A 14,738-nucleotide genomic window follows, 5' to 3' on the forward strand; every position below is an offset into this window, starting at 1 on the left:
CGTACACAGCGTAAACTGGACGCCCTCACAATCTAAACACAGGGCGGAAGCAGCTAAGACGGGCCGCCCGCGATACACCCGGAGCGAGTAAATATATCTAGGTGCGCCATGAAAAAAGAGAGATTGCCTCGGACTGCAATTAAATATTTTTCGTTTTACTACACCGAGATCGATCCTTCAGACAACCTAGATTCACAGTGTTGTGTTTCAAGCATCAGCTGTTGAAGATCAGAAGGCTTCACGTTCCTCTTCAAGGTACAGTGTTCCCTGAACTCTTCAGTTGCATTAAGAGTTGACCGGACTTGCAGAACACACGGTTTTCAGCAGTCAGTCTGATCCGCTACGCTTTTCAAAAATATTCGCTTTGGTGAAATTCATATACACTCCTGGAAATTGAAATAAGAACACCGTGAATTCATTGTCCCAGGAAGGGGAAACTTTATTGACACATTCCTGGGGTCAGATACATCACATGATCACACTGACAGAACCACAGGCACATAGACACAGGCGACAGAGCATGCACAATGTCGGCACTAGTACAGTGTATATCCACCTTTCGCAGCAATGCAGGCTGCTATTCTCCCATGGAGACGATCGTAGAGATGCTGGATGTAGTCCTGTGGAACGGCTTGCCATGCCATTTCCACCTGGCGCCTCAGTTGGACCAGCGTTCGTGCTGGACGTGCAGACCGCGTGAGACGACGCTTCATCCAGTCCCAAACATGCTCAATGGGGGACAGATCCGGAGATCTTGCTGGCCAGGGTAGTGGACTTACACCTTCTAGAGCACGTTGGGTGGCACGGGATACATGCGGACGTGCATTGTCCTGTTGGAACAGCAAGTTCCCTTGCCGGTCTAGGAATGGTAGAACGATGGGTTCGATGACGGTTTGGATGTACCGTGCACTATTCAGTGTCCCCTCGACGATCACCAGTGGTGTACGGCCAGTGTAGGAGATCGCTCCCCACACCATGATGCCGGGTGTTGGCCCTGTGTGCCTCGGTCGTATGCAGTCCTGATTGTGGCGCTCACCTGCACGGCGCCAAACACGCATACGACCATCATTGGCACCAAGGCAGAAGCGACTCTCATCGCTGAAGACGACACGTCTCCATTCGTCCCTCCATTCACACCTGTCGCGACACCACTGGAGGCGGGCTGCACGATGTTGGAGCGTGAGCGGAAGACGGCCTAACGGTGTGCGGGACCGTAGCCCAGCTTCATGGAGATGGTTGCCAATGGTCCTCGCCGATACCCCAGGAGCAACAGTGTCCCTAATTTGCTGGGAAGTGGCGGTGCGGCCCCCTACGGCACTGCGTAGGATCCTACGGTCTTGGCGTGCATCCGTGCGTCGCTGCGGTCCGGTCCCAGGTCGACGGGCACGTGCACCTTCCGCCGACCACTGGTGACAACATCGATGTACTGTGGAGACCTCGCGCCCCACGTGTTGAGCAATTCGGCGGTACGGCTACCCGGCCTCCCGCATGCCCACTATACGCCCTCGCTCAAAGTCCGTCAACTGCACATACGGTTCACGTCCACGCTGTCGCGGCATGCTACCAGTGTTAAAGACTGCGATGGAGCTCCGTATGCCACGGCAAACTGGCTGACACTGACGGCGGCGGTGCACAAATGCTGCGCAGCTAGCGCCATTCGACGGCCAACACCGCGGTTCCTGGTGTGTCCGCTGTGCCGTGCGTGTGATCATTGCTTGTACAGTCCTCTCGCAGTGTCCGGAGCAAATATGGTGGGTCTGACACACCGGTGTCAATGTGTTCTTTTTTCCATTTCCAGGAGTGTATATTTCAACAGCTCACTTACTGTCGTAAAAATCTCTTTGCTGCATAACAGTCACTACGAATGGTGTTAACTGTGTAGCTTCAGTGATGAGGCGAACTGAACCTTTTGGAACTTCACACACAGTTAGCTTCTGTCGTTTCTCAGTATGAGCAAAATAACGATCACAAGACATAAAACAGTATCCTTTCACCAAAAACTTGTACTCTGTTTCCGTAAAGTAACCCTCTGCTGTTAGGTAAGCCCACAGAAACATCATCAACTTATTTTTGTCCTGCCCACAACAGTTGACACTACATATTACCAGTTTCTTTTACAAGTAAGTTTCGATGTGAAAGCTTCGTGAACACAGGAATCAGTTTCATTTCCACCCCTGTCAAATAAGGCCTCATGTCAGAGAAACACGTGACCAGTCTTATTATCATCAACATGAATGCAAAAGTTGTAATTTGACAGCTGCCGTAAATAGCACATTTCACGATGCCTTAATGAAGGAGGAGAAATCACTTTTTGTAAATCTATAGCATCTGTATATACAGTGTATATAATAACATATTTCAATCAACATACGTAGGTCTTCGCTGGTATATATATGAATCCATGCAAGTAGTTACCTATGACCTCATAATCTGTCAGATGATTTTTGTCAAAATGACATTCGCTTCAGTAATTAATAAAATCCATTAAAATGCTTGAACGTTACTTTGTTGACTCCGAGCCTTATAACAAACGTTAAAACGACAGTCAAGGCCTACCTGATACTTGCAAACTTCAATAGCTGGAACCACAATATTATCTTTTCGAGCGTGTTCCTATCTTTCTCTGCGCAGTTTCTTCCTTTCTCATTCTTTGAACACCGAAGTTGGTGTCCGACACAAGTGCCATCTTGTGACAGGTGTAAACACTGTTTCCTGCTGTTCTAGGGGCCACATGTTATTGACCTAGGCGTTTACAGTGGAGTTTTACCAATAGCTCAAATTTTCATTTTTTGGCGCTTGACCCGGTATTTACGAGGGTTGGAACTTAAATAGTGGCAACTATTTATTCACAACAGATACAAAAAGTTACATATTTGCAACTGTTACTGTCCTTCAAAGTAGTCACCAGCGTTGTGTAGAATCCGTTGCCAGCGATGTGGAAGGCGTAGTATACCGTTAGCAGAGCCTGTTCTGTTGATGGTGCAAATGGAGCAGTCTACTGCCTGTCGAATCTCTGGAACAGTTCTGAAGCGAACGCCACGAAGTGGTTCGTTCGTCTTCGGAATCAAATCAAAGTCACAGGGACTTAAGTTCGGAGCGTATGGCGGATGGTACAGTACTTCCATGACCCATCGACCGAACAGAGCAGCAACAGCTTGCGCTGTATGCGCCCGCGCATTGTCGTGCAAAATGATGGGGTGGCTGAGCAGAAAGTGTCGCCGCTTCTTTCGCAAAGCTGGTCGCAGGTGGCTTAAGTCCTGAACGAGTGCTCAAGCTTTAAAAATGTGCATTATAGAGTCCATGTTTACCACAAATCGATGACAAAAAACAAATGAAGTGCATGTAATTGCAATCTGGAACAATTTCTTCTCCTAATTAATCATACGAATGCGTTCCATATAACTTAATTATCAATGGGAGGTTCAGATATAGAGTTATTCCGCCATGAATTACCAATTTTCAGGGATGATGAAGAAGGGTAAATGTGTCAATCTGGGGTAAGGGACCCTGCTCCTGAAACCACCGAGTCGAAAGTCTTTACCGAAAATCGTTCTGTTGCCTCTGACTATGCAATGAATGCACCGGTACCACACTGACGGGTAGGCGACTTTCAGAGGTGGTAGTAAGGACCAAAAGCAGAACAAAGTCCAGTAAACAAGAACACTAAAGCTAACATCTTAAGACCTATGAGCACTCCTTCACCTTCGCTGCTGTGGGCCACATCTCTTCTATTGAACAAGTGCTCATAGCACGTAAAGTATGCATTTTAGACGCCGGTCGAAGTGGACGAGCGGTTAAAGGCGCTACACTCTGGAACCGCGCGACCGCTACGGTCGCAGGTTCGAATCCTGCCTCGGGCATGGATGTGTGTGATGTCCTAAGGTTAGTTAGGTTTAAGTAGTTCTAAGTTCTAGGGGACTTATGACCACAGCAGTTGAGTCCCATAGTGCTCAGAGCCATTTGAGCCATTTTTTGCATTTTAGAGCCCATGTTTACTAGACAATTTTTTCTTGATTTGGTCTTTTCGAAACATGGAAAGCAAATACCTTCTAGCAGAAGTGATTTGTTTCATAGTATCGAAGATGAAGTGCTCATCGCTCTTAAAGTATGCATTTTAGAGCTGATGTTTGTTTTGGTCCATACTACCTCCTCCCAAAATATGAAAAGCAAATAGCTTGTAGCAGAGTGGTCTGTTTCATAGTATCGAAGATGGACTGCTCATAGCTCTTAAGGTATGCGTTGCTTCGAATGATCCCTGAACACTGGCCATTCCTCAGGCGACACACTGTATCGACACTAGGTCTTCAAAATCGGTAGTTAAGTTTTATCTCTGACAAATGACAGGTTGACAGTTAAGTTTTATCTCTGCCAAGGAGTATCTCTGCCGATCGTACATAATATCCTCCCAAGCCTTTCTTTTTCAGAGTATTTATATCGTTGTCCGACGTCCGACTCGTTAGGCGGCGAGAATCAGCGCAGCACTGGACGAAACATTAGGGACGTGAAAGTTTACTCGGCAGTAAGCATTTATACCGGAGCATTTACCAGCAGCACGTATCTTACGTCGTTGAAGCCCTCTTCGAAGACTCCGTCTAATATCATAAAAAGTAGACAGACCTATGTAAAATAAAAGTCGCTGTCATAATTCGGGAGCTAGACACATTACAATCTTAAGTCAGCAAATTCGTTACATTGCCCGTTGTAGCTTAGCGGAAACCCCAGCTCGGTACATTTTGTATGGTCCGCCTTAGCATTCTAACCCTGTATGTCACCTGTGTTCTTCTTGCAAATCCAATTGACTGAAGTAATTATAAAAGGTTATTCAGTATCAGAACACTCGAAATTTTAAGAACGAACGTGAAGTTAGTAAGCCTTGGTTGATCGGTTGATTTGGGGGAGGGGACCAAACAGCGAGGTCATCGGTCCCATCGGATTACGCAATGATAGGGAAGGAAGAAGGCCGTGCCCTTTCAAAGGAACCATGCCGGCATTTGCGTCAAGCGATTTAGGGAAATCACGGAAAACCTAAATCAAGACTGCCGGACGCGGGTGTGAACCGTCGACCACCCGAATGCGAGTCCAGTGCGGTAACCACTGCACCACCTCGCTCGGTGAGGTTAGTAATCCCTAACATTTTCAGGGAAGGAGAAAGCGATCTTACGTAATTTTCTAAAATTTAAAAAATCTTTTTCAAAAAAATCTTTTAATTGCCTAGAACGTGTACATATATAAAAATTAAAATGTGATGGCTAGACTAATTACAGTTGTCAATGCATCCATCCCCAGAACCGTGAACAAGCGCACAAACAAGAAAACGTCTTAGAGAAACCATTTTTTTTACAAAGTAATCTTCAAGTCTAAAGTTTTTGAAGGAAACGCAGAAAGAAAGGTAATAAGCTGCTACTCATGGTAAAAATATCCGCATACAACGTACGGAATAAACATCAGATATAAATATTGTATGAACGTGATTCACAGGCAACTTTACAGTGTTACACCACAACAACAATTTTTTAAACGTGCCGTGCTCATATTAGACGCTGACTGAAGACAAACTGGATATACCAATAATTATCATATCACGCAATAACTTGCACTTGTGTAAGAAGGAAACTGAATTAGAAATTTAGTAGTAACAGTAACAACAGAAACGAGACTGGTTCTACACCTATAGGAACACACAATACAACTGTTTGTTGTTGAGTGTTCCTACAGGCATAGAACCAGTCTCATCTATGTTATTACTGTTACCACTAAATATCTTATTCACCTTGCAAGTTATTTCATGATAAGAGTGTTACTGGTATATCCTGTTTTAGTTCAGCCTGCGTCTAATACGAGCATGATATGTTTAAAAAAATGGTTTTTGTGGTAACACTATGAAGTTGCCTGTGAGTCATGTAATATTTATATTTGATGTTCACTCCGTATGTTAAATGCAGATATTTTTACCATGAGTATAAAGTTGTTACCTTTATATTTGTGTTTCCTTCAAGCACTTTAAGCTTTTTAAGAAAAAGATTTTTCTAAGGCGATTGCATGTTTTTCGTTCTAGTTCGCAGATATGACGATCGTTGCCTTGACAACTGAAAGTAGTCAACTCATCATACTGTAATTTATATCTATGTTTGTGATCTAGGAAAGTAAAACATTTCCGTGAAAAGGTTTTTTGACATTTCGACGAAAGTGAAGTTGATAGTCTGCGAGGCGGCATACACCGGTCGCCCACTGCGACTGGGGAGGCAGCCAGGGGCGCCGTGTTATCTGGAGGAACACGCTGCGCCGCAGCTTACACACCCGGCCAGCCCTCCACAAATTACGCCACACAGCATTTTCCCCGTGGCTGCCTCCGACAGTGTTCCCAGCTCGCCGGAGCATCCGCGATACACGGAGAGGCCTGGGATGAAAACACTCTCCTAAAAAGGGCGGAACAAGAATTTGCCGGTGCGAGGCGGGCGGCCTGGCTGGCTGGTTATTATGGCGTATCGGCTTAGTGGGGGCTCTGCGCGAGACGACGCCTCAACAAGCTCCCTTCTCCTGACTCTCCGAGCCTCTCTGTTGCTCTTCGTTGCTCTCCCCGAAGTGGAGGGCGCAACTTAAGTGGCTCGCGAGGTCCCGTTACACTCGTCCTCTATTTGACTGACGCTTGTTTTCGCCAAGTGTGTGGTCGCATACGAGTATATCTCAACAGCTTGGAGTCCTCATCAAGTAGGCATTACAGTAGGAATCGAATGAATACAGTCACCTGCTGCTACGATACCCCGCTAGCAGGCTGGTAGAGTCCTTATGAAATAGTAACAGAAACGACCGTAAAACGCAAACAGCAGTGGCTGGAAGAAAGATGTTGTTCCCGTGAAATCCTCCTGGGTAATTTAGAGAGCCCGTATTCCAGTAAGATCGTGGCACTAGCGCTGCCAGCGTAAATTCTTTCCTTGATTAGAATTTTTTTTTTTTCTAAGGAACTGTGAGCTATGCGGTTTGCTGCCAGTGGTAGCTTTACTCAAAATTTTTTTATGGGCACATTGCCACATATCTGTGCGGTCTCTCTTTTTCTTTTTTAAATGATAGCTTAACTCACGAAGTTTTTATGGATACACTTGCACATGTGTTGTCATAGCATCTGATAACTTTTCTCTCTCTCTCTCTCTTGTTAAAGGCAGAGTAAGATAGGAATTCTGCTACCACAACGGCGTCAATGCAAGAAATGGCGGAATGTGTTTCGTGATTCCATGAAACACGGTCGCTTGCTACGGTTCAGCAAATGTTTCGAAGTATCTATGGTCGAGATCCGCCAGATGTGAAGGGCAACAAAGGAATGCTACAAAAAATTTAAAGAGACTGGCAGTGTTGGTGACAGCATTTCAAAACAGCCCGCGAGAATCGACGCGTTGTATTTCCAGAGAAGCAGACGTACCTCAGAGCACTGTGGTGGAGATTTGACGCAAACGACTGCGTTTCCGTGCATACAAAGTGCAACTCCCACAGATTTTGCAGCCAGATAATAGGCGCAGACATGTTGAGTTTGCTAGGAACACGCTGGAACGAATCGCTGCAGACAATGACTACGTTGATAAAGTTTCTTTACCGATGAAACGACTTTTCACATCTCCGGGAAAATAAGCAAGCATACTGTCCAGATCTTGGGGTCGAACAAGCCACAAATCCTAGTACAGAAAATAAGAGACAACCAGAAAGTGAATTTGTGGTGTTGCTTAATGAAGAACATAATTATTGGACCATTATTTTTCGCTGAGCCTGCCATTACGGTAACGGTTTACCTGTGCATGTTGAAACTACACGCTGCATCTCAGTAGCTCAAATTCCAGCCGTGGACAGTGTTTCAGCGAGATGGTGCGCTTCCACACTGAGGACTATTTTTCGCCAGCTTTTGGATGAAACCTTCCCAGACAGATAGATCGGTAGAGGCAGTCCAACAGTCCATCGTGGCCACCACGTTAACCAGACGTAACCCCTTTCGTTTTTATATGTGGGATTACGTTAAGGACAAAGTGTTGGTGGCAGTATGCTGGGAAAACTCTTTAAGATGCCAATACGAGATGCTGTTGAGACAGTGACGGAAAAGATGATGGAAAAGAGAGTGTGAACATTGCCTTGACGCTCTAGGGACAAGAAACGGACTATATATGGAGGTATATCCGTAAAAAAGTGTATGAGTTAAGCGACATTAGCAAGAACCCTCATAGCCGTATCTAGCACAGTTCCTTAGAAACAGTTTTTTGTAATAAGGGACAGATTGTGCTCACACTACATAACTCAAATTGGGACCCCTCGGCCTCAGTTTCTTACGGAGAAAACAGGTGGAGTGCTCGGTTCTGCATGTTTCTTCCTGTCCGAGGAGTCAACCATTTTTCTTCTCTCTTTAATATCCTAATTCGCTATTATGATCTTTTCTCTGTCACAAAAAAATTTCTGCTTGGCGCAAACATATATCTTTACGTCATTACACCGTCATAGTTAGTAAGTAAATAACTAAAAAATGAGGCGGGTTGTAAATTTTATTGGCATTGTCATAAAGGGAGAACCATTTTAGTGGTCAAATTGGAATATTAAAGTATTAATTCATCAGATTTCACTGTCCAACAAAGCACTTCATGTCGAGTGAACCATAGCTTACCTCATAAAAAATTTAGTAAGTTTTGTTTTAAATAATTGTTAACATGTATTATTATCAGGTGAACATACGTCTGTACAGTATAATGTGTCTGGTTCTGTAAGTGAGAGAGTACGATCTCGTTCAGTGTCCACCTTTAGGAGCAAGAATATGTATGGCATAGGTTTGATCATACCCTGTCTCGTGTGCGACATTTCAAGAAAACTAAAGCATGTCCCAGAGCCGCTTTCAATTCGACTCAGAGGCATAAAACTATAGATAAACTCTTAATTAATTATGCCTCAGAATTTATCGCAATGACATCCACTTGTAAAAAATTCTGGTGCTATAATCGCACTATGCCTGAGTAAAAATCGACGTTTTGAAGATATTCAACATTTTCATTGTCAGCGTATGGGGCCGTTACATTCGCCAGAAAGATAAACATTCCGTATTTTAGCGGCTGACGTTACAGCTCGCTACCAACTGCAAACAACTGTAGTCTTCCGACACTTGCAGTTCGCCAGTCCCTGCAGCTTGCCCAAAGCTTCGGCTTACCAACATTCGCAATTCGCCACTGCCTTCAAATTGACCCCGCCTGCCACTTGACAACGTCAGCAGCTTGCCAACGCCCATAGATTGCCACTGCATGCAACTTGACAACACCTGAAAATTGACAACGCCTGCAGCTTGCCAACGCTTGCAACATGTCCATACCTGCAGCTTACCAACGTCAGTAATTCGACAAAACCTTCAGCTTGCCAAGAACTGCATCTTGCAGACACATGCTAGTTGCCAGCACGAGTAACCTGTTAACACCTGCAACTTGCAGCGCCTGCCACCTGCGAACACCTGCAGCTCGGCGGCACGTGCAGCCAGTACTCACCGGGCTGAGCGCCTCGACGGAGCCGGCGGCGCCCTCCTGGGCCATGGAGCGCAGGCGCTCCTCGTAGGCCTCGAGCTGCGTGAGGCGGTGCAGCAGCGCCTGCAGCAGCGCCGACACGTCGCGCCGCACGCCCGGCTCCGCCGTCACGCACTGCTGCGTCAGCGCGCGCACGTGCGCCATCACGCGCTCGTCGCGGAAGTCGTACGGAAATGTCTCGCTCCACTCGCCCAGCAGCTGCACCAGCCGCGGCACGAACCGACTCAGCCGCTCCTACAACACACAACACCAAACACGTCGTTATACAGCCGCTCCTGCAACACACAACACGACGCACGTCGTTACACGGCCGCCACTGCAGCGCGCCTGGAAGACAGCTAAACAATGCGACCTTACGAGAAAATGACCATGTTCAGAAAGGTGCTTGAAAGTGGCCCACTATAAGATTCACATCATTGAATACGACGTTCCTTTGTACTTAAACACTTGATGGAATGTTTATTAAGAAATTGCAACAACACAGAGATAATTTTCTTTCTGCAGGATTCTTAATGAGAGGATGATTTCTGTAAGCTGCATCCTTGACATATCCCCAGAGCAAAATAACTGTTCGATGTAAAACTGGACAACGAGGTCGCTACAACCTCTAACCAATCACTTCTAAATCCAATCACTGCTCCAAGAAAGTAATGTTCCTGTAGGCTGTATCAGCCCCAACATTGTCCTGCTGTACACGCATTGCAGGTGGTTATCACCATTTATATGTAGTGCATAATGGCTCCATGGTATTGTACACTGAATACTTACTTTCGGTGTGCGCAAAGGGGACGTGTGCAGCTGAATTCGATTTTTTGCAGACCCAATGAATGAATTGTCCTGTATTAACATATCCATCGAAAATGTGTCCAGGCTATGTTGTAATGAAGAACAACACCGCTGGGTGCCGTAAATGCTCGCTGTTTGACATACAAATACACACACACACACACACTTTTTTTGCGTTCCTTCAACTGGCCTCGTGTTGCGTGACCAGCCCCGTTTGAAGCTATAGTCATACTGACCTCACAAAATGCGTCGTCCAGCTTTTAGCTTTCTGCACACTTCTGGGAGACCATAGATAGTATGCTCCCGCACTCTAGTTCAATTCCATCGATTGTTACTATGTTAAACTAATTCATCTATCTAGTCCTTAAGTTTTGCAGAGTGGTGTATATAAAGACAAACGTCAAATTTTACATTTCAAAAGGCAACAGCTTTTTACTTATAACTTATGATGCACAACATTTCGTTTAATAACATCTACGCCTACAAATTTTAGAATATAGACATATTTTACCTCCGCACCAATCGTAAGATTGGCATCTGTCACTTGTGACTATTTTCACTTTTGGATAGATTTGTTAGTGTGGAGAATGTCGAATTTGGAGATCACTTTAAACTGTAGGGGGATAATTCAGTTCAGATGCTGAAGGAAGGGAAAGTCATACCTCTTCCAACAGAAAGAGGCCCAGTAAAGCACTGTAATGCTCAAACCGACCTTTGAGTTGATGACGGGTTTACCTTTCTCAACGTACTTTATGACCGTAATTTTTAAAACTATACATGTACATTTTGCGAACACTCTCGGCATAAGAACGCAAAGTACCATTGTGTGGAAACATTATAACTTTTTTCGACTTTATATCCTGAAGTTGTTCTGTATTTTACCCGTGTTGTATCCATACATATTCTAAACACACATGTCGAAAGAGCTTTATAACCGAAATTAGAGGGTGACAATAATTGAACTATATGGAAAAAATCTTCATAACTTCAGATCGGCTTGTGTTAGGACTTTAAAACTGCACAGTTGGCCGTAGGGAATAATAGGAATTAGTATGCGCATATGGTTCGGTTTAACCAAGAAGTCCACTCTCATGTGGATGGGTTCGTCAATAAGCAAAATTGGCGCATTTGGGGAACTGAAAATCCGCATTTCGCGATGGAGAAATCTCTTCACTCCCCCCGGTGACTGGTGGCGTGCAGTGTCCAGTCACCGAATAATCGGTGCGACATTCCTTGATGGCACGGTGACTACCGAACGGTACGTCAAGATTTGGGAAGATGATTTCATTCCCATTACGCAAAGTGACTCTGATGTCGACCAGATGTGGTTCGTGCAAGACGTAGCTCGACCCCAACGAAGCAGGAGAGTGTTTTATGGCCTGGAGGAGCAATTTGGGGCCGCATTCTGGCTCTGGGGTACCCAGAGGCCAGTGGCATGGGCCTAGATTGGCCGCCATATTCTCCGGATCTGAACACATTCGCCTCCTTTTTGTGGGGCTATATTAGAGACAAGGTGTACAGCAAAAACCCCAAAACCATTGCTGAGCGGAAAACAGGCATTCCGGAGGTCATCGACAGCTTCGATTTCCGACACTTCAGCTGGTCATGCAGGATTTCGCCATTCGTCTGCGCCACATCATCACCAATGATGGCTGGCATATCGAACATGTCATAACGTAAATCTGTTTATCTGTAGTGTGGTTTACATGTTGAATAAAGTGTTTACACGTTGTAGTTTGTAACTAATTTACGTTTTTTTTCGTATAGTTCAATAATTGTCACCCTGTATGTGGGGAAAAAGGAAAAGGTCAATTTACTTCGTCCAGAGGCAGCCAGTGTGATAAGAAAAACGTAAGAGACCTTGTGCACATTTTCTGACGAAGTGCTCCCGCAATGGAGCGGGCGAGCTTATCATCGACCAGTGTGCGGTCCGCGGGGCAGTTCGTGCGACTAACGGCGACCGAGGCGGCGGGCGGCGGCAGCATTAACCTGCGCGCAGGGGCGTTCCGCTGACCGCACAACACGTGTACCTCGCCGGCGGCCGTGTAGCTCGCGGCAGGCGCGCTGCCGATCAGCCGGAGTGCGGCCGGTCATTCGACACGCCACAAGCTGCCGGGGACGACAGCACGAGTGCAGCACGTCTGCGTACAGAGTGTCTCGCGACAGCTTTCTTTTATTTTAACATTTTCATGGAATTACTATTAGTATAACAAATTTAGCTTGCGACCGCAACTTTTATAATTTCCAAGGACGAGGGCTGTTCGGAAAGTAAGGTCCGAACGGTCGCGAAATGAAAACCACGGTGAAAATCAATTTTTTTTATTCGTAACAGTTAGCCACAACTTCCAGCTACCTATCTAAATAGCCGCCGCTCCGACACACATATCTGTCGTGGCGTTGTACAAACATTCCTGTACCCTCGTCACAGAAAGCAGCCGCCTGTGCCTCCCGCCAATTCCCTAAGCTGGTCTGCCTCTCGTTGTTTGTGCCAAAATATTGTCTTCGTAGCCAGCGGTTGATGTGAGCAGAGATGAACAGAACAACGGAGGGAGCAGAAACCAGTGACTGTGTCGCGGCTTGGAAATCAAAATCGCCTTCAAATTAAAAACGAATATCTGCAGACAATGAGTCAGCGAGAAAAGACTGCGACAGCAATTGCATGCAGTGGACAGTTGAAGTTAGTCACCACGCAAGAGACCATTACTCACACAGGTACATGAAGGCGACAACAGGGAAGTTCAGTGAGGTAGAAGGATATGTGGCTGGTTTCCTGAATGAACATGTAGATTAGCTCGCAAAATCGCTTGACGTGAACCCGTCGGGAAATCTGTGCGACATCTACATCTACATACATACTCAGCAATCCACCATACGGTGCGTGGCGGAGGGTACCTCGTACCACAACTAGCATCTTCTCTCCCTGTTCCACTCCCAAACAGAACGAGGGAAAAATGACGGCCTATATGCCTCTGTACGAGCCTTAATCTGTCTTATCTTATCTTTGTGGTCTTTCCGCGAAATGTAACTTGGCGGCAATAAAATTGTACTGCAGTCAGCCTCAAATGCTGGTTCTTTAAATATCCTCAGTAGCGATTCACGAAAAGAACGCCTCCTCTCCTCTAGAGACTCCCACTCGAGTTCCTCAAGGATTTCCGTAAGACTCGCGTGATGATCAAACCTACCAGTAACAAATCTAGCAGCCCGCCTCTGAATTGCTTCTATGTCCTCCCTCAATCCGACCTGATAGGGATCCCAAACGCTCGAGCGGTACTCAAGAATAGGTCGTATTACTGTTTTATAAGCGGTCTCCTTTACAGATGAACCACATCTTCCCAAAATACTACCAATGAACCGAAGACGACTATCCGCCTTCCCCACAACTGCCATTACATGCTTGTCCCACTTCATATCGCTCTGCAGTGTTCCAAATATTTAATCGACGTGACTGTGTCAAGCGCTACACTACTAATGGAGTATTTAAACATTACGGGATTCTTTTTCCTATTCATCCGCATTAATTTACATCTATCTATATTTAGAGTTAGATGCCATTCTTTACACCAATCACAAATCCTGTCCAAGTCATTTCGTATCCTCCTACACTCACTCAACGACGACACCTTTCCGTACACCACAGCATCATCAGCAAACAGCCGCACATTGCTATCCACCCCATCCAAAAGGTCATTTATGTACATACAGAACAACAGCGGACCTACCACACTTCCCTGGGGCACTCCAGATGATGCCCTCACCTCCGATGAACACTCACCATCGAGGACAACGTATTGGGTTCTATTACTTAAGAAGTCTTCGAGCCACTCACATATTTGGGAACCAATACCATATGCTCGTACCTTAGTTAGGAGTCTGCAGTGGGGCACCGAGTCAAACGCTTTCCGGAAGTCAAGGCATATGGCATCCGTCTGATACTCTTCGTCCATGTTCATGCTGGAATAGCGAGTAAGACACCGACGTCAGTACAACTGCAGTTTGGTAGAATTGTGCGATTAAATCCTCAGAGAGTGGCTCAATGTGGACTCCCCTCTTGACCGAATCCAGGGAAGTCCAGGGGAGGAATTACACGGTATTAAATGCTGCTTGTAAGAGTTCTCTAGGGGAGACTAAATTTTTTGTTCGGTGACCTTATCATCAGTTAATCATCAGACGCAGACCTGATAGTGGGTCTACATTAGCAACATTTCGTCTAGTAAAAAAGTAATTTCACGAACAAGCTTCAGCCTTTCAAGTGTGGATAACGCTACGGAGTACAGCATATGTACCGGGTGATCAAAAAGTCAGTATAAATTTGAAAACTGAATAAATCACGGAATAATGTAGATAGAGAGGTAAAAATTGACACACATGCTTGGAATGACATGGGGTTTTATTAGAACCACAGAAAGATACAAAAGTTCA

The 14,738-nt window shown here is 45.6% G+C and overlaps 1 protein-coding gene across 1 annotated transcript in view; it reads right to left on the reverse strand.

The window, feature by feature from the left end:
• The window catches only part of LOC124598897 (ras-GEF domain-containing family member 1B-like), a 495,556-nt gene that overhangs the window by 286,880 nt on the left and 193,938 nt on the right, over positions 1-14,738 (reverse strand). The window contains exon 4 of the mRNA XM_047136034.1: positions 9,498-9,767. Coding sequence (XP_046991990.1) covers positions 9,498-9,767 — 270 coding nt within the window. The remainder of the gene's footprint in view (positions 1-9,497; positions 9,768-14,738) is intronic.

Source organism: Schistocerca americana, chromosome 1, assembly GCF_021461395.2.
Source record: "Schistocerca americana isolate TAMUIC-IGC-003095 chromosome 1, iqSchAmer2.1, whole genome shotgun sequence".
Taxonomy (NCBI): Eukaryota; Metazoa; Arthropoda; class Insecta; order Orthoptera; family Acrididae; genus Schistocerca; species Schistocerca americana.